At 42.3% G+C, this 26,861-nt stretch overlaps 1 protein-coding gene and 1 pseudogene across 6 annotated transcripts in view; one reads left to right on the top strand and one right to left on the bottom strand.

Moving 5' to 3' along the window:
* KIF13A (kinesin family member 13A) overlaps window positions 1-26,861 on the top strand; it is a 205,226-nt gene that overhangs the window by 140,548 nt on the left and 37,817 nt on the right. For all 6 annotated transcript variants that reach the window (XM_073877616.1, XM_073877617.1, XM_073877615.1 and 3 more), the window contains exons 12-20: window positions 706-816; window positions 2,225-2,359; window positions 5,208-5,338; window positions 11,144-11,230; window positions 11,329-11,495; window positions 17,635-17,848; window positions 21,889-22,051; window positions 23,791-23,931; window positions 24,706-24,855. In XM_073877616.1, the coding sequence (XP_073733717.1) occupies window positions 706-816; window positions 2,225-2,359; window positions 5,208-5,338; window positions 11,144-11,230; window positions 11,329-11,495; window positions 17,635-17,848; window positions 21,889-22,051; window positions 23,791-23,931; window positions 24,706-24,855 (1,299 nt within the window). The remainder of the gene's footprint in view (window positions 1-705; window positions 817-2,224; window positions 2,360-5,207; window positions 5,339-11,143; window positions 11,231-11,328; window positions 11,496-17,634; window positions 17,849-21,888; window positions 22,052-23,790; window positions 23,932-24,705; window positions 24,856-26,861) is intronic.
* On the bottom strand, window positions 3,551-4,185 carry LOC141370135 (fatty acid-binding protein 5 pseudogene; annotated as a pseudogene).

The raw sequence follows: 26,861 nt of genomic DNA, 5'->3' as shown, positions 1-26,861 counted from the left end.
TGTACTTAGATCCCTTAGTTACTCTTACTGAGCTAACTCACAGGGAACTTGCTGCCTGTTTACCCAGATGGTCCTGTTTCCAAGGGAATGATGAATATGTAAAGTTTATTACCACCAATAAGAAAAGTAGTTTTAAATGATTGAGAGTCAAATTTTAAAATGAATGAGAAGAATCTTCACCTTTCCTGGTAGGTTATCCCTGGGATGTGTTTATTGGTGATGTGTGTTGATCTCTGTCTTACTGAATAAGAAATCTGCTTAAGTTACCTTTTTACCTAAGTTTCTACAAACTTTAGCATCTTTGAGGTCTTCAAATGTGAAGTGCGCCTGGCTGGCTCAGTTGGTAGAGCATGTGACTCTTAATCTCAGAATTGTGAGTTCAAGCCCCATGTTGGGCGTGGAGCCTACTTAAAAAAAAAAAAGCCTTTAAATGTGAAATTTAAGTAGGAGGGATAAAATTATTCTGTAATGATTTGTATCAGTTTAATTCAGGACACTGGTTTCATTTTCTCCTTTAAAGAGTAGCAGTCATTTATTCTTATATTTCTTTTGATTAATAAAGATCTAAACCCCACCTTGACAGTGTATGACTTAATTGCTTCCAACAGACTGCTGATAGCCACTTACGAAGGACAGTAAGGGATTGTTTTATAAATAATGGTGGGAAAAATTAGAAAATCAGCTATCTCTGGTTTCCTCTTCAAGGCTATGAAGGCCCCTGAACTGAAAGAGAAGCTCGAGGAGTCTGAAAAGCTGATCAAAGAGCTAACAGTGACTTGGGAAGAGAAGCTGAGGAAAACAGAAGAAATCGCACAGGTAGCTTGATAATTCAGGCCTAAAATCTTGTGATTCTTTTTCATTTGCTGTCTTTTCTGTGTAGCCACTCATCATCCTCAAAAAGTCATGTAAGGACCTCTTTCTGGTAAACGAGACCACAAAGATCAGGGTTAGAGGCTGACTTTGTCGTCTTTCATCAACTATCATTTGCTCCACGTGTTTGCTAGAAGTGCTGGAGAGCACGGAGTTGGAGCAGGCATGCTCTGAGACCACACTGTGCATGTTTCCTGCTTTTCCATTTTGTGATTTTGGATCACCTGGCAAAGCATGCTACCTGACTGGCAGAGAATTTATAACCGACAGCACATCATAGTTTTTTTCATTGTAATTGCTTCTTTGGGCTTGTGAGAAAATGCTACATGAACTTTACTTGAGATCTAATATAAGGCAAGGACTAATGCTGCACTTGTGTGTGAGTGTGTGCGTTTTATGAATCTACACTATGCATTTTGTGAATATTTTAATCTCACTGACCACTTGGAAATACTGGACTGTCCCAGTGAGGTATCTTGAAAGCAGTAACTGGGACCTCGTCGAGCCTTCTCTTAGATATTATTCACACACGCGCAGACGCACACTCACGCCCCCCCCCACACCCCTAACTCCCTATGTCTTGTACCTTGCTTTGTGTTTCTTCACAGCACTTATCACCATTGGCAATTCTTTATTTTACATGTCTGTTTTTTCATGGTCTGTTTCTTTCCACTAGAATATAAGTTTTCACAAATGAAGGGACTTTGCTGTTATATTCCTAGCCCTAGATCAGTACCTAACACTTAAATATCTCATGAATGAATGAATGAATGAATGAGTGAATTCAAAGCCCTCTGCAGTAAGGAACCAACTGGCTCTTCCAGCCCCATCTCTCCCATGACTTTCCCACATTGACTAGGGTTCTTGCCCCCTGGCATCATGCAGTATGCCCAGAACCTCTACTGTGCCTTCTGGTGCCTTCCGTTAGGACACCCTGCTCCTACCTTACCACTGCCCCATTTCTTGGAAATTCTTCTTATACTTCAAGAAACGTCTTAAGTGTACCCTTTTCCCGAAGTCTTTCTTGGTCTCTGAACCCATCACAATCTCCCTCCTTGGAAGCCCCGCAGTACACTGTTCCTCTCCAGTGATCCAGGGCTCTCCTCTTCAGATTTAGGTATGTTGTCTTATCCCCTCTCCTAGACCGCAAACCCCTTCAAGGGAAGATGGTGTCTGGTTCCCCCGGAGCACCCTGATAACATTGACTCAAGATGTCACACATTTTAGACACTCTGTAAACTTGGTTGTAATGTGTCATTTTGTTGGCATTATCCCCAGAAATAGTGACTGAAACTTTCCATGGATACCTCTTGTGTCTAGAGCAACAAATAGAGTTCCCTGTTTTTGTGCCCAGGAGAGACAACGACAACTCGAAAGTATGGGGATTTCCCTGGAGACGTCGGGTATCAAGGTCGGGGACGACAAGTGCTACTTAGTCAACCTGAACGCAGACCCTGCTCTCAATGAACTTCTGGTTTATTATTTAAAGGTAAGAAAGCATATAAATAGACAGTTGCAATCCCGATTCATTCATGTACAACTCCTGTTGGAATCTGGATGTCTGTACCCATGATTTGGTTTTTGTATCCAGCTTAGTGCTCATTAAAAGTAAGTGACACCCCCCCCCCGCAAAATAAAATAAATAAATAAATTGCTTTTGCACCATTTAAAAAAAAAAAGTAAGAGGATGGATGGTGTGATGTGGTTACCATTGAGAGTGAAACCTCCCCTCTGGCGACCATCAGTTTGTTCTCTATATTTATGGGTCTGTTTCTACTTTTTCTTTGTTTGCTGGTTTGTCTTTTTTAGATCCCACATAAAGCAAAATCATATGGTATTTATCTTTCTCTGTCAGACCACACTTTTGGAAATCCTGGCTTATTTTGTTAGGTGAGAAAAAAGACATCTGTTTGAAGTGAGGCACCTGATAGACACTGATATGGGGCACCCCAAAAGACATAGGGTTCCTCAGTTACGGTAGTATAGAAATATATGTGGCAGTATTTAAATAACTCTCAAGGATTGGAGACCTGGGGACTTGAAGGCAGCTTATCTAACTGTCCACACACCTAAATCTCTAAATGCCAGAGATGTTACCCACTTGCCAGAAGTTAAACAGGTGCCTAGTTAAGGATTCTCATCTGCCTTGAGTTAATATAAAAATGCAATGGAAAATAAGCTAGAATTGAAGAAAGGAGCCTCAGTTTTCCAATACCCTTTTTATTCTCCTTTTTCCAGAGACATAAATCTGGTGCAAATAGCTCCTGATTTACTGAGAGTTCACCAGTAGACTTAACTGTTCATTTGGGACATAATTAAGGCATAAGAATTGTGTGCAAAATCCTAATTTTGAAAGACCAAGCCTTTCTGTCAAATAGGGAAATATTACTGTCATGGTGACTCAATAATTTTTAGAGCAATAGAAAACACAAAGTGATGAACTGTGGACCGCATCATGGGAGTGACAGTCCTCATATGTCTGAAATCATGCTCATCCGTACATTCTGTAACCCAAAGGCTACAGTACTCTGTAATATTGGTATTCGAAACTCAACTACTTTATTTTTATTTTTTTAAGATTCTCTTTATTTGAGAGCAAGAGAGAGAATATGAGAAGGGGAGGAGCAGAGGGAGAGGGAGAAGCAGGGAGCCCGACGCGGGTCTTTTTTTTTTTGGCATAGCACAAACAAATTTATTTACTAACCAAAGGGATGATCCTAATTAAATCAACACTCTGAAATAGATGCATGTAAAATGTTTGTGATAAAGATAATTGAACACAGTAATGAAAAAAAGCAGTATGGAGATTTGCTCATTGAACTGAGCTTGTTTATTCTCACAGCTACTTCCTGTCCACAATGATGATGGAATTTTTACTCTACTTTTCCATAGACCCGAGTACAGGTGACATTATTCATGACGCATTCCACCACTAATTTCCCATTTTCCAATTTTCTTTTGATTGTGCTTTCCTTCCCATCCCATTCCTGATGTTGAACCAACGCGCCGTCTGTGAAGTTGCATAGTCTGTTTTTTTGCCATCAGCTGTAGTTTCTTCAAACTTCTCTCCCAGTTACATGAAAACTGTGTTGTTTTCAGTGTGCTCTCAGTTTTTTTGGTGAGGTTTTTGCCATCAGAAGAGATGATACAACCTGGTTTGGCCATTGCACCCACTTTTCGCACAGCCATTCCCACTCCTACTTCCTTCATGTATTCGTCAAAGCCTTTGCTTTCCACTAAGCGCCATCCTCCTACCAGCTGCTGAATGGTGGCTATGGTGGGCATGGGCCGGCAGGCCCAGCGAGCAGAGCAGAGTGGGGCATTGGGAGCATGGCTTCCCTTTTTTTTTTTTTTTTTTTTTTTGGTAAAGATTTTATTTATTTATTTGACAGAGACACAGGGAGAGAAGGAACACAGCAGGGGGACTGGGAGAGGGAGAAGCAGGCTTCCCGCTGAGCAGGGAGCCCGATGCGGGGCTCAATCCCAGAACCCTGGGATCATGACCTGAGCCCAAGGCAGATGCTTAATGACTGAGCCACCCAGGCACCTTGCTTTTATTTTAAAATTTATATATTTGAAAATACCATTTTCCATGAAATTCCTGTTAGTGATTCTTGAATTTATATAGTTATTGTCAAAGCATTTTCATTGCCAACTCAGGTGATCCTTGAAAGAATCCTACTAAGTAGTTCAAATTGATGATATTGTCCTAGTTTTGCAAAAAAAAAAAAAAGAAAGAAAGAAAAGAAAAAAGAAACCAAGGCTCAGACTGTGAAGTAGCTTGCCCATGGTCACATAAATGGTAAGGTGTCAAGTTAACATGGGAACTCAAGATAGTCTCCTGTCAAGTCTGATTTCCTTATATTGTTGTTTTATTTTTTTTTTAAGGTTTTATTTATTCATTTGACAGAGATGGATACAGCGAGAGAGGGAACACAAGCAGGGGGAGTGGGAGAGGGAGAAGCAGGCTTCCCGCGGAGCAGGGAGCCTGATGTAGGGCTCGATCCCAGGATTCCGGGGTCATGACCTGAGCCGAAGGCAGATGCTTAACAACTGAGCCACCCAGGCGCTCCCCCCCCCCATTTCCTTATATTGTAAAACAATATCTAATCACTGTTGGTTGGTGTTGTTTTCTTCATGGTGTTTAAATATTTTTAAAATGTAGTGTATTAAGGTAAGCTTTGGACCTATAATGTTCCAGATACCTTGCATCTCCCATCTGATTGTTTAATATTGTCATGCAGATGCCGTTGGGTTATTCAAGTTGATGGTGATGAATTTGTGTTGAGTTACTTGTAAGAGTAGGTTTTTTCCTTTCTTTCACAATCTGTTACTAGGACCATACCAGGGTGGGTGCAGATACATCACAGGACATCCAGCTCTTTGGGATAGGAATTCAGCCGGAGCACTGTGAGATAGATATTGCATCTGATGGCGATGTTACTCTGACTCCAAAAGAAAATGCAAGGTAAGAGAAATAAATGTCCACTTCACGTATCTGTGAGCCTGATTTTCAGGAATAGACTGCCCCTTTCTGTCTGTTGGCTCAGTTCTATCAAAGTTAAGACTTCACTGGGTTCTTGGGATACTTCCGATTGTAGGGAGCTGTATAGCAACATTTAGAGCACCAGCTTTGGGGTGGCTGATTCTGCCTGGACTGGCTGGGTTATCTTAGATAACACACTTTTGTCTAAACTTCTACTTCCTCATGTGAAACATAGGGCTAAAAGTAGGCAAAACAGAAATCACTTGGCTCAGTGCCTGATACATACAAATATTTTATTTTTATTTTTTTAAAGATTTTATTTATTTATTTGACAGAGAGACAGTGAGAGATGGAACACAAGCAGGGGGAGTGGGAGAGGGAGAAGCAGGCTTCCGCCTGGCAGGGAGCCCAATGTGGGGTTCGATCCCTGGACCCTGGGATCGTGACCTGAGCTGAAGGCAGATGCTTAACAACTGAGCCACCCAGGCGCCCCACAGATATTTTATTTTTAAGATTTTATTTATTTATTTGAGAGAGAGAGAGAGAGAGCACAAGCAGGGAGAGGGGCAGAGGGAGAAGCAGGCTCCACACTGAGGGGGCGCCCAATGCAGGGCTCGATCCCAGGACCCAGAGATCATGACCTGAGCCGAAGCCAGACACTTACCTGACTGAGCCACCCAGGCGCCCCTGACACATACACATGATGAATAAAATTAGTTGTTACTCAGTGTAATACATTGCATAAAAAGCAGTTAATCAGATAACTCCATTGTATGAAAAATTCCTAAACTAGGCTATAATATATAAGAATTTGAGAATTGACATGATAGTGTATTAACTTTGGGATTTCTACTAAATACTGTCTTGAACTACTTTACAATCAAGTACAAAGTTTATATGAAGTCCTATCACAATATTCACTAACACACAAACATTGTGATCAGAATGCTCATTTTTAGGGAAAGGAAAACCTTACACTCATTTCAAATTATTCGATTAATATTGGCCATATCAATTTCTAAGTGATGACAAACTGAGACTAACAAGGATGGCATAGATGATTCATGAAAGTTTGTAGGTCTTGTGTTACAGTGATACAATTGTTGAAGATATCTAATGGTGAAATGATGCTGTTCCTTAATTTTTACTTATTCCGAGTTCAAGTAGCCCTCTGCCTTATGCTGTATTATGCCATATTAGAAACTCTGGATTTTTTTAATACTCTGGTTTTTAATTGACAAAATTGCATATATTTAAAGTGTACAATATGATTAGACCATACTCTCTTTTAACACTGTATCTAAAAATAATTTGAATCAGCAAATTTCCTCATATCCAATTCCAGTGCCATGTTTTTGTTCCTGCTCTTTGCCCTCCTTCACCCTGCCCAGTCTCCTCCTTTCCTACCCTGGGGTAGCAGTGCATTCATTCAGGAGTCTTTGCTACAGGCTCTGTGCAGGGAATGCCCTAGTAAAGGGACTCAAAACCTGGTGGAAGAGAATGTATAGAGGCAACAGTGATTATACAGGATGATAAGTACTTCTTCCTGCAGGTCTGATCACTATGGAAATGTGGGGTTGTAGGACCGGAGGTGGGGAGATCTGTTAGGATATTATTATGATATTGTCATGGGAACACAGCAAGTGGCAGAAGAAGTGAAGAACAAAGTGTATTTGAGAATAATTTGAGAGTCAGCCAGCTTTTGTGATGTGCCTGGGGACAGGATGGAGAGTCAGTAAAAGAAGGTGAAGTCAGCAATGGTTACAGGGTTCTGTCTTGGGAGACTAGACAAACAGTGGAGATCCTGAGCCGAAATAAGCACTACAAAAGGTAGGACAGGCTTGGAGGATGATGGGTAGTGAGTGGTAATGGATTCAGGTTGGGATCCTGTGAATTTGAGGTGTCCTTGGGACATCCGTGTGGGTGTATCCAGTTGGACATTGGATTTAAACATGTAGAGTTATACTCAGGATATACAGTCAGCCATTAATGGTGTCGTCTCTCTTCAAAGTGGATCCCAAGTGTGTAGTGGAAGGAGTAAACCAATGTTTTAGGGATGGTCTGAGAGCCCAGAGATAAGGGAGTCAGAGAGGCAAAGATACAGTGATGGAAGCCAAGGGAAGAGAACATTGTAAGGAAGTAGAGGTCAAAATAGAGGTTAACAAGCTCCTTTTTTTTTTTTTTTAAGATTTTATTTATTTATTTGACAGAGACACAGCGAGAGAGGGAACACAAGCAGGGGAAGTGGGAGAGGGAGAAGCAGGCTTCCCGCGGAGCAGGGAGCCCGATGCGGGGCTCGATCCCAGGACCCCGGGACCATGACCTGAGCCGAAGGCAGACGCTCAACGACTGAGTCCCCCAGGCGCCCCGAGGTTAACAAGCTTCTGTTGGATGTAGCAGTTAGGAGGACACTAGCAACCTTGGGACGTTTAGGAACCATGTAGTTGTGGGTATAGAAGGAACCAATACAAGGAGGAGAGAATGGGGAGTGAGGAGGTGGGCTGAGAGTCATGGTTGTGAAGATGGACATGGGATTAGAGACAGAGCCAGGGGGGGACGTTGGGTTAGGGGGGAGTCACTGTGTCTTCAAATCTGCCTTCAAGTCACGCATTCTCTCTCTAGTCACATCTTACCTGCTGCGTAACCATTGTATTGAGTTTGTAATTACAGGGTCTTTGTTTTTCATTTATAGAAGTCTAGAAAGTCCTTTTTTTGGTAAGCCTTGTCTATATTTCTAGAGTCGTATTTGTACTCCACTGTATGCCTTTTTTTTTTTTAAGATTCACTGTATGCCTTTAATAATTAGATTTTTACTTATTTTATGGTCTTTGTTTGAAAATTCTATTTCTGACATTATTGGGGCTTCAGCCCGCCTGTTGGTCGTATCTGCTGATAACTGCTTCCTAGAGCAGTGTGTGATTCCTCAGATGGGCTCACCTTCAGCAGGAGGTTCTCTGTAGAAGTCTCATGGCCTGCGAGGGGACATAAATTGTTGCAAACACATTTTGTATTGGCTTCTTTTTTTTTTTCTTTTATTTGAGAGAGAGAGCAAGCGAGCACATGAAGGGGGGAAGAGGGACGAGCAGGCTCCCCACTGAGCAGGGAGCCTGATGCGGGGCTCGATCCCAGGACCCTGAGATCATGACCCGAGCCAAAGGTAGACACCCAACCGACTGAGCCACCCAGGCGTCCCTTGTATTTGCTTCTTAACAAGAACCCCAGGCATATGTCCCCTTAGAAATCATTTTTTATGTTATTAATTTCTTGGCTTGGGTACAGTACCAAAGCAGGCAATTTCCATAACTATTTCTGTATATTATTGTAATAAGAGCATACTATAAATGGCAGCGATGTTTTATGTGTGTGTTCAGAAGTTGTGTGTGTGCCCATGTGTGTATGCATGCACACACATACCTATAGAGGGGTCCCTTAAAGATACAGATGATCACAAAAGTTAGCAATAAATAAAAAGGCAAAGCTTATTATATTTCTCTGTCATTTTCTTTGGAACTGTTTTTAGTTTTATTCTAGAATAACACTATCCAATAGAAGTTTCTGAGATAATGGGAAGGTTCTATACCTGCAAAGACCATTTCGGTAGCCACTAGTGAGATGGTGCTCTTGAGTATCGACATATGGCTAATGAAAGTGAGGAACTGAATTTTTTAATTATAATTCATTGTTTAAAATAATAAAGGACATTGACACATCTCTTCCTCATACTGCTATTCTTAGATATATAAATATATTTAGATATGTCTAGATACCCATCTATCTATACACCTAGATACGTTATTTAGATACCTTAATAAACTGGGCAAATATTTTCCTTGAAAACTGACTAATGAATGTTTGTTTTTTAGGTAGAAGAGGTGAGTACTCTATTAAAAAATTTCCCCCCAAAAAACAACTTTTCATCATTCTTTTGGCTAAAATATGTATATTTGTACAGATATACATATACATATATATTCTGATCTCATTTTCCACTTTTTGCAGATGGATAAATTAGTCCATCATTCCGAATAGATGGACACAGACCTCTGAAGCTTGAGTTAGCGTTGAGTCATTTTCATTGGCAAGAATAAAGGGAGCATGTTAGTGTAAAAGATACACAGCAAAGTTTTATCATGTTTATGTATGATAGATGAAAAACATTTGAGATGGTATTGCCACGGTATTTTTATCAATAAAAACTTAGTCCCTAAACTTGAAATATTACTACCAAGGAAGGCTTATTTTCATGTGTGAGTTCTCCTTACTCCGTAACTCTGAGCTGGAGAGTCCTGTAAAGATAAGGAGCCAGAAAATGAGATTCTGTGAGAAAAGTAACTTATTGAAAAACTAAAACTCAAAAGAATAATCATTATTTTTCTCCATCATACTTCACCTGACAGTTTTTAGCAAGTTAAACTTTAATTAGTTAATTATCCTCCTGATTGTTTTAATACTAGCAAAATCTTTTTTTTAATGAAGGAAACATTTGTAAGAAGACTAGTTATCAGCGCTAAAAATGGGGGGGGGGACTTTTCCTCTCCCCCTAAGAAAAGTCACAGTGGCAAGGCTTTAACTTTGTTAAAGAATCTGTTGATGAGATCTAGATTGGCAGGAAGTCCTATGAGATCTGTTATCGTGAGTTATTCACAGCCCTGGATTCATAGACCCTTGTAGCCGGTAAGCTGTAACAAAGCTGCAATGCAAGGAAGACTTGGGGCTTCAGGATTTGCTTGAGACAAATCGCAGATGCATAGGTCAGCACAAACCTGGAGACATGGTGCACACCATCTACTGCACACTAGGTGCAGGGTAGCAGAGACTCAGAGTTGTTTCCCCCATCTCCGATTGTTTGTCTTGTTTTTACAGTTTGTTTGGTAGCTATTTAGGATTTAAACCTGGTTGCTCTTTTTAGGTTTTCCCCAAGTTTTTATTATGGAAAATTTCGAGTGTACGAAATAGAAAGAAGCGTATAATGAACCCCCAAATTTCCATCATCCAGCTTCAAAAATGAACACTTACAGTTTTGTTTTTATTTATTCGCCCTCCACATCTCCTCCTCCCTCCCCTCTGCGTTATTTTAAAGCAAGTTCCAGATATAACTTTGTATCTAAATATATCAGCTTGTATCTCTAAAAGACAAGTATTCTTGAACATAGCTTCAATACCATCACACCTAAAGTAATTACAAATAATTCCTTACTAATCTTCATATATTGAGCCAGTGTTCAGATTTCCCCAGTGGTATCATAAATGTTCTTTTTCAGCTGTTTCTTGAAATCAGGATCAAATAAGATTCAACCATTGTCATTGGCTGTTATGTCTCTCTTAACAGGTCCCTCCTCCCTCTGTTCCCTTCCCCGCCTTTTCCTTGCATTTTATTTATTGAAGACACCTGGTTGTTTCCCACAGTCAGCATTTTGCTCATTGCATCCCATGACATCATGTAGCATCTTCCACCACTTTGTGCATTTCCTAAATTGGTATTTAGCTAATAAAAGCTTGATCAGGTTCAGCCCATATTTGGACAAGATATTCCATAGGCATTCTTGTGTCTATCTCCATTAGGAGCACGTCATGCCTGGTTGTCTGTCTTTGAGGGATATTGGCAGCCCTAGATCATCATTACTTAGATCACGTGTTTTGATAGTGGTTATAATTCTATTGTTCCTTCTTTAGGAATTAGTAGAATACCTCTGTTAAGAGAAACTTCCCCATTTATCTCTTTGGCTACTGGGGCTGGGTTTTGTGCTCTTTCCCATAGAGCTGACATATTCCCTGGTGTTCCTTCAGGTCCTGTGTAAATGGCACCCTTGTGTGCAACACCACCCAGCTGTGGCACGGTGATCGAATCCTGTGGGGAAATAACCACTTTTTTAGGTAACATCTTTGTGTTCCCTAATATTTTCATAAACTTCTTTTTCTGTTATTGGAGTATAAAACAAGTCAATTTTCTCTAATGATGGAAAACTCCACAGAATTAATTTACCTAAGAGGAAACGGCGAGATTGGTTGAAAGACTTTGAAAAGGAGGCAGGCCCGCCAGAGCATGACCTGGATGCAGCCAGTGAAGCTTCCTCAGAACCAGACTATAACTATGAATTTGCACAGATGGAAGTTATCATGAAAACCCTGAATAGTAATGGTAAGACCTTACCTCCGGATTCCTCCGTTTTTGGCAGTTCCTGTCTCAGCAGTTCAGTAAGGGATGATGCACTTATGTAAAGTGGAGGTGTCATTCTGAAATTAAGACACATAAACTTGTTAATTTCTTTTTTTTTTTTAAGATTTTATTTATTTGTGTGAGAGAGAGCATGAGCGGGGTGGGGGGTGGCGCAGAAGGAGAAGCAGGCTCCCTGCTGAGTAGGGACACGGGGCTCCATCCCGGGACCCCAGGATCACAACCTGAGCCAAAGGCAGATGCTTAACGGACTGAGCCACCCAGGTGCCCCCAAATTGCTAATTTCTTATAGAGGCCAGGGGGGAGGGAATAATGAAACTATTCCAGGGCCTGGTCTACTCCCTCAAGTATAACTAAGAAGTCCCTGTTTTGAGACTCCTTGTTCCCAAGTCAGTTATGGTAACATTTCCACAGTCCTAGAGTACAGAATGGTAGTGGTGGAATTCCTTTTCAAATTTCCCGTTACTGAGTTCGTCATTTCTGAATCCTTCAGAGCACAAAAATCCCAGCAGAGGATGAACCCAGGAATTTCAAATGGAATCTAATGGAGAGATAAAGGTCACAATATTTTGCTAAAAACTCAGTTGGAAATTATAACCAAAGAGGCTTATTTAGTAAGCCCAGGTGGCTTTTACAAAAATGATCCTACAATGAGGGGCTTTTATAGGCTCTTTGCTTGACTGACACGCCAGCCTGTTTCAGATTTTTAAGGAAGATTTTCCTTAAAACCTTGTTTCTAGATCCCTCTTTTCAGAAAGTTTTCAGTGTTTGTATTAAAATTCTTCCCCTCTATATCTAAAAGGTAAGCCTTTATCTCTTCATACACACTTCCGTGCATTCAATAAAATCCACACCACATTCTTTCCTTGATGGCTGTTTTATAAATCTGCGGCTTCTCTTCCATCTCTCAGTCTCTTGTCATCAGGCTTTTGCCTGGGGACTAGAAGCAGGACAGGAAAGTTCCTCTCCTACCAAGCACGAGGCAGCATTTCCGTGACCAGAACTATTTGACAGGGAAATATAAGGAGCACCTGAGAAAGTTTGTTTTTGGACTTTGTCTCCTTTCACTTTCCCAATCAGGAGTTCTTTGAATACCTGAGGATCCCTACCTCGAACCAAGGAGGACCTCCGGGAGCCTCTGCCTGACATGGTACAGGGAGAGCATCACAGTTTCCCAGTGGGGCTCTCCCCTGAAACCCTGACTTTTGCACTCTATCTGTGAGTCGACCTGAGAAGAATGTGAGCGTGGCTGGAGAATGTCAGTCGGAACTCTGGCATATCAAATTGGGGATTCTGCGCGCCCTCCCCCCCCTCCCCGCTCATGCTCTCTCTCACACACGAATTGGGAATAAAGACGTTGACGTTTTTAATCTCTCTGGATTTTTAGCCCCAAGGACCCCCCTCTTTTCCATTATAAAAATGAAGTATGAAGAAAAGGCTAGATGGAAAAACAAGTATGGTGTATTTAATATGAAGAATAGAGACCACCACCAAAAAAGAACATCAGTGAGATTAGGGATGCAGATTAGCTGCTGGAGTTTTGGACGCTTCACCACAGACTGGACCATAGCTAGAAATCAGGCTGCAGTCCACTCTGCTACCTGCTCACCCAGTTGGGAGGAATCACAAAAGACATTCCAAAGTGATGTTCAGACATCAGAATCACATTAATGGGCCATTTTCCGACATGCCCGAGCAACAAGTCTCCTCTGAGTAATTTTTGGGAGCCCGAATAGATACAGGGTGTGACAGGAGGGTGTGGGCCCCAAACCCCAGGTGCAGAACGCCTGTTGGGAGAACCTTCTTTCTTTACATGATATTACAGAATTCTGGATGTCTCTGTTGTCTAACAGCAACGTATCCAGGTGCTATCAGTTTAATCATTTATGTCCCACATCACACATTTCTAATTTTATTCAGTCACTACATTCTTATCATATTTATATTAAAGCCCTGAATAACTGATGAGTATTTGGTGAGTGTTTGTTAATTCCTCCAATCCTCTTAGCCAAACCAGTTAGTCACCGGTGGCCTGGCTTATGGTATTAACATGAGTTACCCTTTTGTCTTCCAGAACAAGCCTTGTTCCCCAGTGTTGATTTTGTCTGTTTCAGAGTAGTGTTTCCCTAATTCCCCGCATAAGTGGGGCTTCCCTCTGGTGTGCTCTGACTCAGTGACGAAACGTGGGGGGCCCGCTAGTGTTCATGGAATTCACCTCTACCACTAGGTGGCTTCCCAATCCTAAGCCTGTCTGCCTGGTGGTCGTCCCCCTGGTGGTCCTATTTGAAGATTCTCTTCCCTCTCATGTGGTTTCAGACGAAGCTCCTCCACAAACACTGGGATAAAGGTTTTAACTGATTGGCATTAGCATGGTTGTTAGCAGGGCTGCTGACTGATGCTTGTGCTTCTGCTTCGGCAAAATCGAACTAACATGATTGGGAAGAAGTGGAAGTTTTCTGCCTGACAGAAGCACTCTGTATTCCTGATTGAGGCGTGTGCCCTTCTAAGTCGTGACCCCTACCTCCCCGTGTCCCAGCTCCATTGCCTTCCCCTTGGTTAAACTCTGGTAGCTGTCCTTTCCCTGTACTTCCACCAGCACAGACATGTTACTGCACTATTGCTCCTGTTACTAAAGGCTGGATGACCGTTGGGAGCTCAGCAGTTCAGGCCTCTGTTCTTGCAGATATCGATTGACCTGCATCATCCCAGTAAGAGACGAGGATGATGTATTTTCAAGTCTCTAAATCATGATCGAAAACCCCATTCATTGGAATTAAGAGTAGAAGCAAACCCAGTGTCTGTGGACGATAATGTGTTCGTCCCGAAGGTTCAGAATAAGAGTGAGGCACTCATCTGTTTTCCTAGAGTCAGTGGTAGCTCTGAAGTAAAGAGCAATGAAGGGGCTGGTGAAGAGTCATTGAGTTTATTCCATCTGGGATTAAGAGTTGTTTTTTTGTTTTTTCCCAAAGGATTTACTTCCCTTCAGTTTAGCGCATTGGGCACCTGGGTGTGAGTGAATACTGTTGGTTATCACATCAGTGTCCTCCAGCCTAGCCTCTACTGGTAGCACCCTCTCTTCTCCATTCTCGGGACCTATAAATAAGTCTGAGCACATTGCACAGTTACATACCGAGATAAAGAATAAACTAACGAAGAGAGAACATTCTATACCATAGTAAATGTAGTCCTTTCTCTCTTCCTAGAACACTTCCCTCTTTGGTATCTTGGCTTTAGGCTCCAGGCTCACTGAGTTTTGAAACCCTTCATTCAAGAGGAAGAAAATGATAGGGAGAAAAAAAAAAACTGGACAATTTTTTGATGACTGGTTGGTTGAGAATAGGCTATAAATAGTCTTTGGCTTCTGTCCTAAGCCATATCATAGAGTCAGATTGACCTGCTGAGTAGGATGATCTATTTATAAATATGCTGTATAATGATAAAGGCTTGAAACTGGCTCATTGAAAAGACAATATCATCAAATATGTCTAAGAGAAAGACTTGTGTTGAGATAGGAGGTTCAAAAAGGGAAAGATGGACAGACATACAGAGGGAAATCTTAGCCTCTGTATCTCTACCCAGGCTCTGTGTAGTGAGGTCTGTCCCAGGGCCCCGGGGCAGGGCTTACCGGGCTATGGTGGCAGGCTCAGGGGAGGGATGCTTTGAGTTGTTCCCTCTTCTATAACTATTTCTTGGGTTTGTGGCCACTGATGAAGCCTGGTGAATAGTTATGTCAGGGTGTTAGGTCATGGCATCTGCCAAAGCAGTTTAAAGCAACTTTGGTCACGTTGCCTCTGCATTATCATGGAACCTCGGGGTGAAATCCTCTCAGCCATTTGGGATCATGTGTGTTTCCACACACGATGGACTAACAAGCAGAAATAAGGATTAAATGTCTTACCTGGTGTCTTTTAGCAAAAATCTTAGAATATTAATTTTTATCAAACGGTGTATTCTCCAGTTTTCTCTCTCTGGAAAAGATTTATGAACACTAAGGTAGGGCTCTTGAAAACCAGGCTCCATGGAAGTATAAATGGATGGTGAAGACCCTATCCTTCCTTTTTTAAACCTAGAGCCTAAAAGGGAAAAAGTACGTATTGTTTGAGAAATGCATTTTCAAAGTAATTCTGAGACAACTTTTCTTCTCTAGCCCTTACATTTAAAATTTCTTCAGACTCCTTCATCATATTATTCATATATTTTTTCATAAATTTACAGAGCAAGATCAGAAGTTCTAATGCTTTAGAGTATATAGATGTCTTATGTATGAAAAGCTCTTCCCTCTCCATGGTCTGTCTTTGTTTAAGAGTTTGGTAATTTTTAGTTCATTTTCCATCAGATTTTCAGGTGGTATATTTTAGGGACTCCCTGTCAGGACTCTGTGAAGAAAACTATTTCTGCTTTGGAAAAATGCTGAGTTTTAGAATTTTATATCTGCAAAGAACAGTATTTTTTTCAAATATCTACTCTTTAACAGAGTACTAATTCTGAGCAAAACATTGGAGATAAGAATATTGTATCAGTTTATTAGTGAATTGATGTCCAACCTCAGATGGTTATCTCTGATCTGAGTTCAGAACCTGGCTCTGTTGCTTACTAGCTCTGTGATCTTAGGTCAGCATCCTTAAAATGGGAATATATCCACCCTCAGGTATGGTGCAAGGCTTTCATGAGATGATGCATGGAAAGGGTGCAGTGCTTCTACCTGAGTGGTGGTCAGTAGCTAGTAGAATTCTTATTGCCATGTGGTTGTCATTTTTTATTAAAACAACTCACCTGTACTCTGTGTAGATCTCTGGTGATTTCTTAAATTGCTTTCTACTTTTTGTTTTGTATAATTTAACCTTATTTTTTAAGCTAACATACTGTCTCTTTCTCTTATTGCTTACATAGAAGATAAGTATAATTTACATGGTTAATCCACAAATTGATCAGTAGGGTCTTCTGGAAAGGTCAGTCAGGAACCATCATTGGATGATAGAAAAATTCGTCTTGTCCTCTTCATTTCCCACTCTGTCCTGGAAATTAAACTGAGAGTCAGTCTGTGGGAACAACACAAATAGCACTATTTGAATCACAGGCAAAGGTGTGAGTTGCAGGCCAGTCTGAGAATATGAATGCATGTCCTCCCCATCTCATGTGCTTCCAGGAGGAAATACTGGGATGGTGGTTTTCTTATTTGCCATCCAGATAGTCTGACATATTGTTTCCCTGCAGTCTACTCACTTAGAGATGCCGGTAACTTTCTCCTTTGGACATATAGTCAGTACCTCCTTTCTCCACAGCATCCAGATCAGTGGTCATTGCCAAGCTAATGTCCAGCCTCAGCCAGTAACCCCTACCTACACCACAACCACTGCTGGCCATGGCCATGGCCCCTTCGAACAACGTATTTCTATACTTGTTCACCGCATGTATGTTGCTGATCTCTTGGTCTGCAAAAGCATTAAGTCAAAAACAGCCTTTTGTTTTTACAAGTGAATTCCTCTCCTCCTTCCTCTTTTTTTCTGCTTTTCTTTTCTTTTTGCATGTGAATTGCCCTCCTGGATATCAGCACCTGAGAAATTGCCAGACCATACACTCAATATTTTCAAGCATATGCTGTGGTCTAGAAGTTTCCTCCCCACGATAGAAATTCAGGAGTAATGAGATAGGTGGTTGAAATCAGAAATATAAACCCTTCACCATATACTAAAACTGATGCTAAATGGGCATAGAAATTGACTACCATAAAAATGAAATCTTGTGTGGCTCTGTCTTTGAAGCTGTCTTCGATTTCATGAAGTTTTTTCTCAATGGGTAGAAGCACATCCCCTCTAGCATCTTCTTGTAGTGAATTACTGATCCATCTAAACAGGAGGATGAGCTCATCAAATTGAAGCACAGTAGATGTGGGGAATGTTTACATGTAAGGCAGTTATCTGAAATGTTAGCAAAAAGGCCGTTGGGAGGATCTCATCTGGAGGGGCCCCTCGGCCGCTCAGAGAAGGCATCTGGAAAGGCTAGATTCTGAGCAGGGAGATGATTCTTGCTGGAAGAAGCACCGGCTGGCTGCCCTGTCGTGCCCATCACCGAAGTCACCTTGCCTTGTCTCTTGGCTTCCCAGACCCAGTGCAAAATGTGGTTCAGGTGCTGGAGAAACAGTACCTGGAGGAGAAGAGGAGTGCCCTCGAGGAGCAGCGGCTCATGTATGAGCGGGAGCTGGAGCAGCTCCGTCAGCAGCTGTCCCCGGAGCGGCGGCCCCCGAGCAGCGGCCCCGACCGCCTGGCCTACAGCGGCCAGACAGCTCAGCAGAAGGTGACCCAGTGGGCAGAGGAGAGGTAAGAACGGGACCTGGGGAACCCAGGGTCACCAGGGGCATCAGCCTAGCAAGGAAGGAAATCTTCGTCGCAGATCTGGGTCGTTAGCAGTTGCCTCTTCCTTTGAGAGATACTGTCCACCCGCAGGATGTTTACTGCAATGTTAGTTGTTAAAGACCACCCCTCACCCCCTTACCCTTCAGTAAAAATGGCACCATGTGACAGCACCACCGGGAGGTACTGAAAGAAAGTTTGAATGCTCCTGTAGCATCAAAGCATTCCTCATCTTTAAATTTCTCTTACTTTGGATTCTCTCTAAATACAACTGTAACATTAAGAGATCTACTAAATGTGAATTTTCCGAATTTATGGCTTTTAAATATTTATCTCAACTGAGGTGCCGGTGGGAGAAGCATCGGCCGTAAGGAGAGTACGTCACTTGTGGATTCTGTCGTGTTCTTACTGCAGTCTAGGCGCGGTGCTGACCTAACAATCCCGCAGACTGTGCCAGAGGGGCGGTTCTGTCCGTCCCGTAGATAGCGTGCTCACTTTACGTGTCCTCAGTCACCCGCCTGGCCAGTGAGAAGGCCAGCGTGTGAACCCAGATCTGCCTGTAGTCCCTTTACTAAGAGCAGTCACAAAAGTAGCATTTGGTGTTTACAGAGCATGGTCCAGGCACCAAGTGCTTTACATATATTCATCTCATCTTCGCAACTGCCACTCTGTTTGGTCATTGGTACCCCATTTCACACATGAGCAAACAGGCTGCGAGGGGTTGAATGATTCCCCTAAAATCATTTTTTTTAGTATAAACATTCACACATATATTTTGCAATATTCTTTTTGCACTTAACATTTATTTGTGAACATTTTCATTGTTTTAAACAACCAATACTATATTATATTAGAGGCCGAATTCCTTTGTATGACATAGAATAATTTTTGAATTAGCTTCACATTGTTGGATATTTAGTTCTTACTAAAATTTTTGCTTTCATAAATAATGCTGCAAAGAACAACCATGTGCACAAATTACTGTGAACATCATTATTTATCTTCTTTTTTTTAAAGAGTTTATTTATTTGAGAGAGACAGAGACAGCGAGAGAGATCATGGGCAGGAAGGAGAGGGAGAAGCAGGCTCCCCACTGAGCAAAGAGCCCGATGGGGGACTCGATCCCACGACCCCAGGATCATGACCTGAGCACAAGGCAGACGCTTAATGACTGAGGCACCCAGAGGCACCCAGGCACCCCATTATTTAGCTTCTTATTACAGAGTCCTAGAAGTAGAATTGCCAGGTCAAAGTGTAGGGAAAATATTAAGACTTTGGATGCAAACTGACAAGCTGCCTCCTAGAGTCCCTTAGCTGGCATGTTGGGGCAGTGAGATCAAAGCCATGGCCGTCTGACGCCAGGACCAGTCTCTGATTCTTGCAGCCACACTGCATCTCTCACGAGCAGTGAGACACTTAAACTAGAGCCACATCCAGGGAAAATGACCCCTAAGAGGAGCAGAGGGAGAAAAGGAGCCCAGCCCTGCACACCAGGCTTGCCACGATAATGCACTTGATTGTTCTAAATTCAGAGAAAAGAGTCAGTGGCATTTTCCCCAGGAGTTGCCCACTCATCTGTCTGGATACTGAAGTATGAAGATTTATCCTACTTGTAACACATTCTCTTTTAATGTGCCTGGGTAAAAGAGGCAAAGGTTACCAGATGGTGCTTTTTCTGAAGAGCTGCCTTCTCTGCCTTTACTGCAAGCTGGTGGCTTCCTTCTCAGCGACAGCGGGCTTGAAAGTAATTGTGATTGGACCCACTGATGCCTTTCTGTTCAGTCTCCCTAATTACTTCTCTGTGTCCTGAAGATGGTAAAAGACAAAAAAGATGCAACAGAAAAAGTGGATTGTTTTTAATGATAGTGTTTTTCAGTCAGGTGTTAAAATTTTTTTTCCCCACTTGAGTCCAAATTGATTTTCTTTGAGGCTCAAGTTCTTAAAAATAAGGAGAGTAGCAAGGATGATACTTGGGGACGTCATCCAAGGAGAGGAGAATGGTTACAATATCGATTTCACCAGAGTCACTGGATAAAATTAAGATGTCATTAACGATGGATTGTTATATTAGAAGCTGGGACTCTTACCTAAATAAATGTGGATGGCTTGTGAAATACTGAGGGACTCATACCTAAGTAAATGTTGAGGGGCTGAAAATCAAGTATATTTAAGAGCTAGTGAGAATAACAAAGAAAACCAGAGATGCCGATTCTTCTTTCTGGACACTTATAATGGAGTGTAGAGCAAGATACAAATATGTGAAAAGTACATCCTAATAGTAAATTAAAAAAACAGTTTCATCCAACAATAGGAAGTGTTGCAATTGCATAATTATCCCTTTGTCATTGATCCCTGAGCTGAAGAATAACTTCCAGGGGCAGGGAATCTGTGATAAACAGGTGGGTGCCTGGGCAGGGAGTGCAGGAGGAGCTGTGGTGGTTACTGCAGGGTGGGACCCTGTTCTCTGGAGCTTTCTGCAGCAAGTTCATGGAGAAGGAAGGATTTCAAGCGAGTTTGAAGGGTGGCGACTGGACGGGCGGACAGGACGTGGGAGGCATTTTGAACGGGCAGGTTGGCACAAACAAATGGGAAGCCATGGAGAAGAGGAAGGTGTGTTTAGGGGATTACATGAGAGCTGTTTTGTTTGGTCTAAAAGGTGACTTACAGAGGAGGATGGAAAGCTAAGTCCAAAGCTGTTCTGTAGGGCGCAGAGGAGGTTTTGAACTGAGGACTGACCTGAGACAGGCAGGGGTTTATGTGACTGGGAGGGAAGAGGAAGAGTGGGGGGAGGCTGTGAGGTTATGGGGGGCAGGGATGGGAGCCAGGAACCAGGGGCTATGAAAACAATAGAGAGAGAGAGAGAGTTAGGAGATATTTCAAAGGGAGAATCCACAAGGCTTTTTTTCTGGATGTTGTGGAAAAGAGAAAAGACGGAGCTGGCCAGGAGAAGTCAAGTTTGGGTAACTGAAAAAAAGATGGTAATACCACTTAGAAAACCCAGGCAGATGGGATGCATGTGTCATATGGTTTAGGTTAACTTTATATTAACATCTTGCAGTCGGCTTCCTGTATCACTTCTAAGGTGATGAGAAAGGAGTAGAGATTGGGTGTTCCAAGCTCCTCATTGTCCCACGAAGTAAGGGCAGGTGTGTAAATGGTAGAAGAGAGAAGCTACATGAGGCTAGATAAGCAGTCTGTTAGTCTGGGTTACCTCTGAGTCCAGACTCACAGGTAGAACCCAAAAGTACCATTCCTTTCACTCACTGGGTAGTTTGGGGGTATCCCACGCACTTGTCCAGGAACTAGCTGTAATGACAGACCAAAAAAGACCTGGTTCTTGCCCCAGTGTGCCTGAAGCTCAGATAATTATACAAATAAATGAGAGTCTAACTAGGACAAATGCTACTGAGACAGAGCACGTGGGGCTGGGAGAGCAGGTAAGGGTTTTGACCTGTATTCAGCATCAGAACATTAGGGAAGGTCTCACCACAAAGCGCTATTGTGTGGAGTTGAAAAGTTGAATTCCTGCTGCCACAGAAAACCCCCGCTTCTCGCCTTTTACCAGCTGAAGAAATCGTGTGAAACGCTTTCTCCTTATGGACCCCAGATTCCTCTCCCCTTCCCCCCAGCCCCAGAAGCACACAAATCATAATCAATTCTTTTCCCTCCGGAATTCCTTGATTGGTTTTTTGGCAGCAACATATCAAAATCTAGCAGTTTTCAAATGTTAGAGGATTTAAAATACGGTTTTTAGTTAAGTCTCTTCACCTATTTTGCTCCTCATCAGTGGTGACCAGTAGGGAGCCCACAGTACCCTTGTGGGAGGAAGGAAACATTAAAAAAACAAAACAAAACAAAAAAACACTTTTTTTTTTTTGAAAAACAGTTGAAAAATATCTCCTGAAAGGAGTTTTCTACCACTTTCTAATACTATGACTCACTTAGAACCAGGATTACAGTTTCCTTTTCTTTCAGATGTTCTCATTTCCTTTTTCGCTACCCCACAGGGATGAGCTCTTCCGTCAAAGCCTGGCAAAGCTGCGCGAGCAGCTCGTGAAAGCTAACACCTTGGTAAGGGAGGCGAACTTCTTAGCTGAGGAAATGAGCAAGCTCACTGACTACCAAGTGACTCTGCAGATCCCTGCCGCAAACCTCAGCGCCAATAGGAAGGTAAGAGTGTTTTTAAAGAAAGTGAGAGCAAAATGCACAACTTATGTGCTGTAAGATAGAATACACACCTGACGTCCAAAAGAACATCCATGAGGAGATCTTGATGTGATCCAGTGTATTTATTCTTTTTAAGACTTCCTCTATATTGGGGCACCTGGGTGGCTCAGTCGGTTAAACGTCTGCCTTCGGCTCAGGTCATAATCCTGGGGTCCTGGGATCGAGCCCCTCATCCGGCTCCCTGCTCAGGGGGGAGTCTGCTTCTCCGTCTCCCTCTCCTGCTCCCCCTGCTTATGCTCTCTGTCAAATAAATAAATAAAATCTTAAAAAAAAAGAGGGGCGCCTCGGTGGCTCAGTCATTAAGCATCTGCCTTCGGCTCAGGTCATGGTCCCAGGGTCCTGGGATCGAGCCCCGCATTGGGCTCCCTGCTCCGCAGGAAGCCTGCTTCTCCCTCTCCCGCTCCCCCTGCTTGTGTTCCCTCTCTCGCTGTGTCCCTCTCTGTCAAATAAATAAATAAAAATCTTTAAAAAAAAAAAAAAAGACTTCCTCTATATTAATATAACATTGTTTGCCAACTAGGCTTCAACAGTAAAAATTAAAAATAAAAAAAAAGATTTCCTCTATAGACCCCCCCCCCAGAGTATATGTGCCCTCAGATATGTTAAAATTAGAAATATATATAAGTAATTCCTCTTGCTTTTCTCTTTCCTATGAATGATCCTTTCTGGAATGAGAAGTATATGTTTTGTTATAGTACCATTTTTAAGAGTGGATTCTACAAGAAAGGAAGACTTGTATAAGACTTTTTTTTTGTACACAGAACAACTTTTTGCAGTCATTGGGAAGTTTACCATCATTTCAACTTGAAGGATTTTTTTTTTCCTTTAGGAAGAAGCCTCAAGAGAAAATAATTTTTCATCCGTTTGTTTGCCTCCAGCAAGCAAACTAGAAATGAGTCAGGGAGTATTTCATTAATCTTTCTGTATTTTAGTTCTTTGACCAAGCAGTTCTTGGAGAAATTTATCTTAAGTCCACGGTCATAGAAGTGTTCATAAAGATCACGTGCTTTTTGTAGAAGGATGCTTATCATAATGGCCTTTATAGTAGCAAAAATTTGAAATAGCTGTGATGTTGAACAATATAATAATTTGTCAGATGAGTGGTATATACAAATAATAGATTTCTCTGTTGCCATTAAAAATCACGTCTATGAGGGGCGCCTGGGTGGCTCAGTCGTTAAGCGTCTGCCTTTGGCTCAGGTCATGATCCCAGGGTCCTGGGATCGAGCCTCTGCATCCGGCTGCCTGCTCCTCCCTCTGCCCCCTGCTCATGCTCTCTTTCTTTCCCTCTCTCTCTCAAATAAATAAATAAAATCTTTTTTAAAAGAAAAAAATCATGTCTGTGAGGAATATTTAACAACACAAGAAGATGACCATAATATAAAAACTGTGGAGAGAGGATCAGGATAGGAGATTCACAGTTTTGTTTGGTTCTGCTTATGATAAAAGTAAAAAGCATGTGCATGGGGTGTACACAGAAGATTTCATTAATCTTTTTGCATCTTAGTTGAAAATAAGCCAGAATGTTCCTTAGGTGGTAGAATTTCATCTTCTGTCTGTATACATTACTGAGTCTTTTTCAAACTTGCTACTTGACAATAACATATTTATTTAACAATCCAAAAAGCCATGACAAGGCTCATTTGGTTTGTTGTGTGTTGTTGTTTTCCTTCACTCTGCAGAGAGGAGCCATCGTGAGTGAGCCAGCTATTCAAGTGAGGAGGAAAGGGAAGGGCACCCAAGTTTGGACCATTGAGAAGCTGGAGAATAAATTAATTGATATGAGAGACCTTTATCAAGAATGGAAGGAAAAAATTCCTGAGGTAAAAGAGATAAATGTCAAGGAGATTTGACCATGTTGAAAGCGCAGAATGTAAGTGATCATCACCGTCAGAACACGCACACGCGTGGTGGTGACTATCTGCGGTCGTACTTTGGACATTGATAATAAAAAAGTAACATAGAAGTGACCTTGGAAGGGGTGCTAAGTTGAATCAGTCATAGAACATGCGATCCCCACATGGACAGGAACTGAATGAAGAGAACACGTGACATGTTCTTAGTTGGCAGGAGTTTTTGCTACATTTCAAGTGAAATGAAATAGAACAAAGCGAATCTGTGCTGTTTGGTCAGTGTTGTGACAAATCCACATGGATGGAGCCAGCATGGATTTCGTATTCGTTAGCATGTGTTCATGCTCCCCCAGCTGTGGTCGTGGCTGGGGAGATTACAAATAATTTTAGAAAGCACAGTCCATCTTTTTGGATACTAGTAATGGAAAAGAAACCTCGGTGAAAGAAATGAGGCAAAGCACAGGGAATGGAGTGAAAAAGGCTGCATGGGGGGTGTGATAGGGAAGAGAGGCAGTAACTAAGGAAGAGCTCTCCCCACAGACATCATGTAGTCCCCCAGCTGTCGAGTCCCTCCCATGTGCTACTTTTGTTTTATTTTTGCGACATGATTGTAATACTACTTTTTAAATTTCTTTGGATAAATGCTTTCTTTTTCAAGAAACATTTTTTAAGTGCTAGTTTTAAATAATATTATCCAAGTTGGTGTTTTGTTTCCTACTCGCCTCCCCCACGCCCCCCCATTAGGCAAAGCGTCTCTGTGGGAAACGAGGTGACCCTTTCTATGAAGCCCAAGAGAATCACAACCTAATTGGCGTCGCTAATGTGTTCTTGGAGTGTCTCTTCTATGACGTGAAACTTCAGTATGCAGTTCCTATCATCAGCCAGCAGGGGGAGGTAAGGACAAGCTATCCTTGGAGGAAACAGTTAAAGGGTGTGTATCTGTCTGTGTGAATCCAATGTAAGTTATTCTCTTGAGGTATATCAGGAAACTAGGGTGAATAGTCAGGATCACTTTCTTCGCTCGTATCAATAGAAACTATCAAAATTAAATCATGGTTTTTTAAGATTATAAGATTAAAACCATATAAGATTATTATAACATGTTTATTTATGGTTCATGAGTTTTTTTCTTTGTTTTAATCAAATTAGAAATCTTTTGGAAACCAGATTCAGCTCTATCTGCCTATTTATCTCCCTTTAATCTCTTATGTTTGTAGTATGCTCAAAATTCCTTCCCGGCCCCTGTGTGGTCTTCACAAGATACAACTTGGTAGCATTATTTTGAAATCTAAAGTATTCAAGGAAAACAAGCTTAACCCCTTTTAAAAAACAAAAGAAAACAAAATACTTCACATATCAGTTACTTATAAGTATTGACCTTATTATGTAGGCCTAAGACATTTTAGAAAATACTCAAGTTCAAACTGTTTGATTTTTATCCATTTCATCAACTGATGTTTTTATTTTAAATTTAGTAACATCGTTATTCTGTAGCTTGCCCTTCCATAACGTGCAGACTTGAAATACTTAGTTATCTCTTGTGATCCTTGAGGCAGGCTGTGAGCAGGATGCCATTCTGCCCAGAGTGAACCAGGAAGCAGAGCCCAGGTCCCCAGCTGTGGCGTGTACGTGCGCAGCTCACATTCTGCGTGTGGCAGCCCCCCTGGGGACATTCTGCTCTAGAAGCCCAGTGGGCTGGAATTGCTTTTTCCCATGTGAAAAATGGGCACAGCTCCTGTGGCAAAGGAATCCAGTGACTCAGTTCTTAAGCCAGGGTCTGGGCTGGGCTTTAAGTGTTCCATTCATCCCTCTGAAATTATATTAAAAATGTATTAATTCTCAAAGACCATTGAAAAGAACCTTGAGAACTATTGTCTTCAAACTGATTTCTGTCATTCCCCCTCCTCTGACTCCTCCATATCGGTCTCACTTGTCCAAGACCATTGACGAATTTCTCAAGTCTCTGCTGCCAGTGGCAGTTGGGTCTGACTCCCTTTAAAAATGGGCCTTACTATTTAAGACAACAGCAACACTGCCAGGACGTGTCACCTTCACAGCTCCAGCCACTGCAACCTTAACCCATGTTATGAAAGATAACTTGGCCAGTTGTAGCGCTCTGAGGGTGCCAGGTGCGGGATAACGCTTGTCCTTCAGTTCGGTTCTGGGCCCCCAGCTGGAAGAGGGGCACTGCTAACCTAACTCCTGTCCAGAGGACCACCAGGATGTTGACATGTTAAGCCTTTTGTGGGGGGGGGGAACAGCTTTAAAGGAACTGTTTCCTTATAACTTTGTCCTTGTGTTTGCCGTTCCTCCTGGGATGGGTCTCCTTCCGCCGTGGAGCCTGCCTCCACCCTGCTCCCAGCCCGAGTGTGAGTCACATACCCATTCTCTGCTCCCAAGAGAGTAGACTCTCCAGGAGCCTGGTGACCGTGTCTTTTGGTTTACTGTTGTAAATGCAGTGTTTCGTGCAGTTCCTGGCACCGGGCTGATTCCTGGATCAGTTTAACCCATCACAACCTGCACGTAGCTCTACTGTTTGTCTCGGTAGTCCCATGAGGCAGGTGTTTGGTCAGCAGACTAAATGAAGGAATACAGATGAAGTGGAAAATAAACCACTCCAGGTAGAATACGAGAGCTGCCTTTACTCTGTTCATGGGCTGCCGGTAAAGAAGGATGAGAAGGAAGATGACTCCAGAAGGCAAGTGGCAGAGAGGCAGGTTTGGCTCCAAGTCAGGCAGGGTGATTGCAGGGGCAGGTGATGGAAGGACTGGCTGTGGAAGACGTGAGTTTCCCATCGCCGGAGCATACCCAGTAGCAGCCCGGGGCCCTGGCGGCGTGCTCTCCATCTCAGGTCAGGCTTGTGCACACGATGCCTGTAACCCACAGGCCTTTGGTCCCTG

Source organism: Callorhinus ursinus, unplaced genomic scaffold (genome assembly GCF_003265705.2).
Source record: "Callorhinus ursinus isolate GAN/ISIS: 27379988/994484 unplaced genomic scaffold, GSC_fseal_2.0 scaffold26, whole genome shotgun sequence".
In the NCBI taxonomy this organism is placed as follows: domain Eukaryota; kingdom Metazoa; phylum Chordata; class Mammalia; order Carnivora; family Otariidae; genus Callorhinus; species Callorhinus ursinus.
Note: the sequence above shows the minus strand (reverse complement) of the source record. Positions and strands in the feature narration are given on the sequence as shown.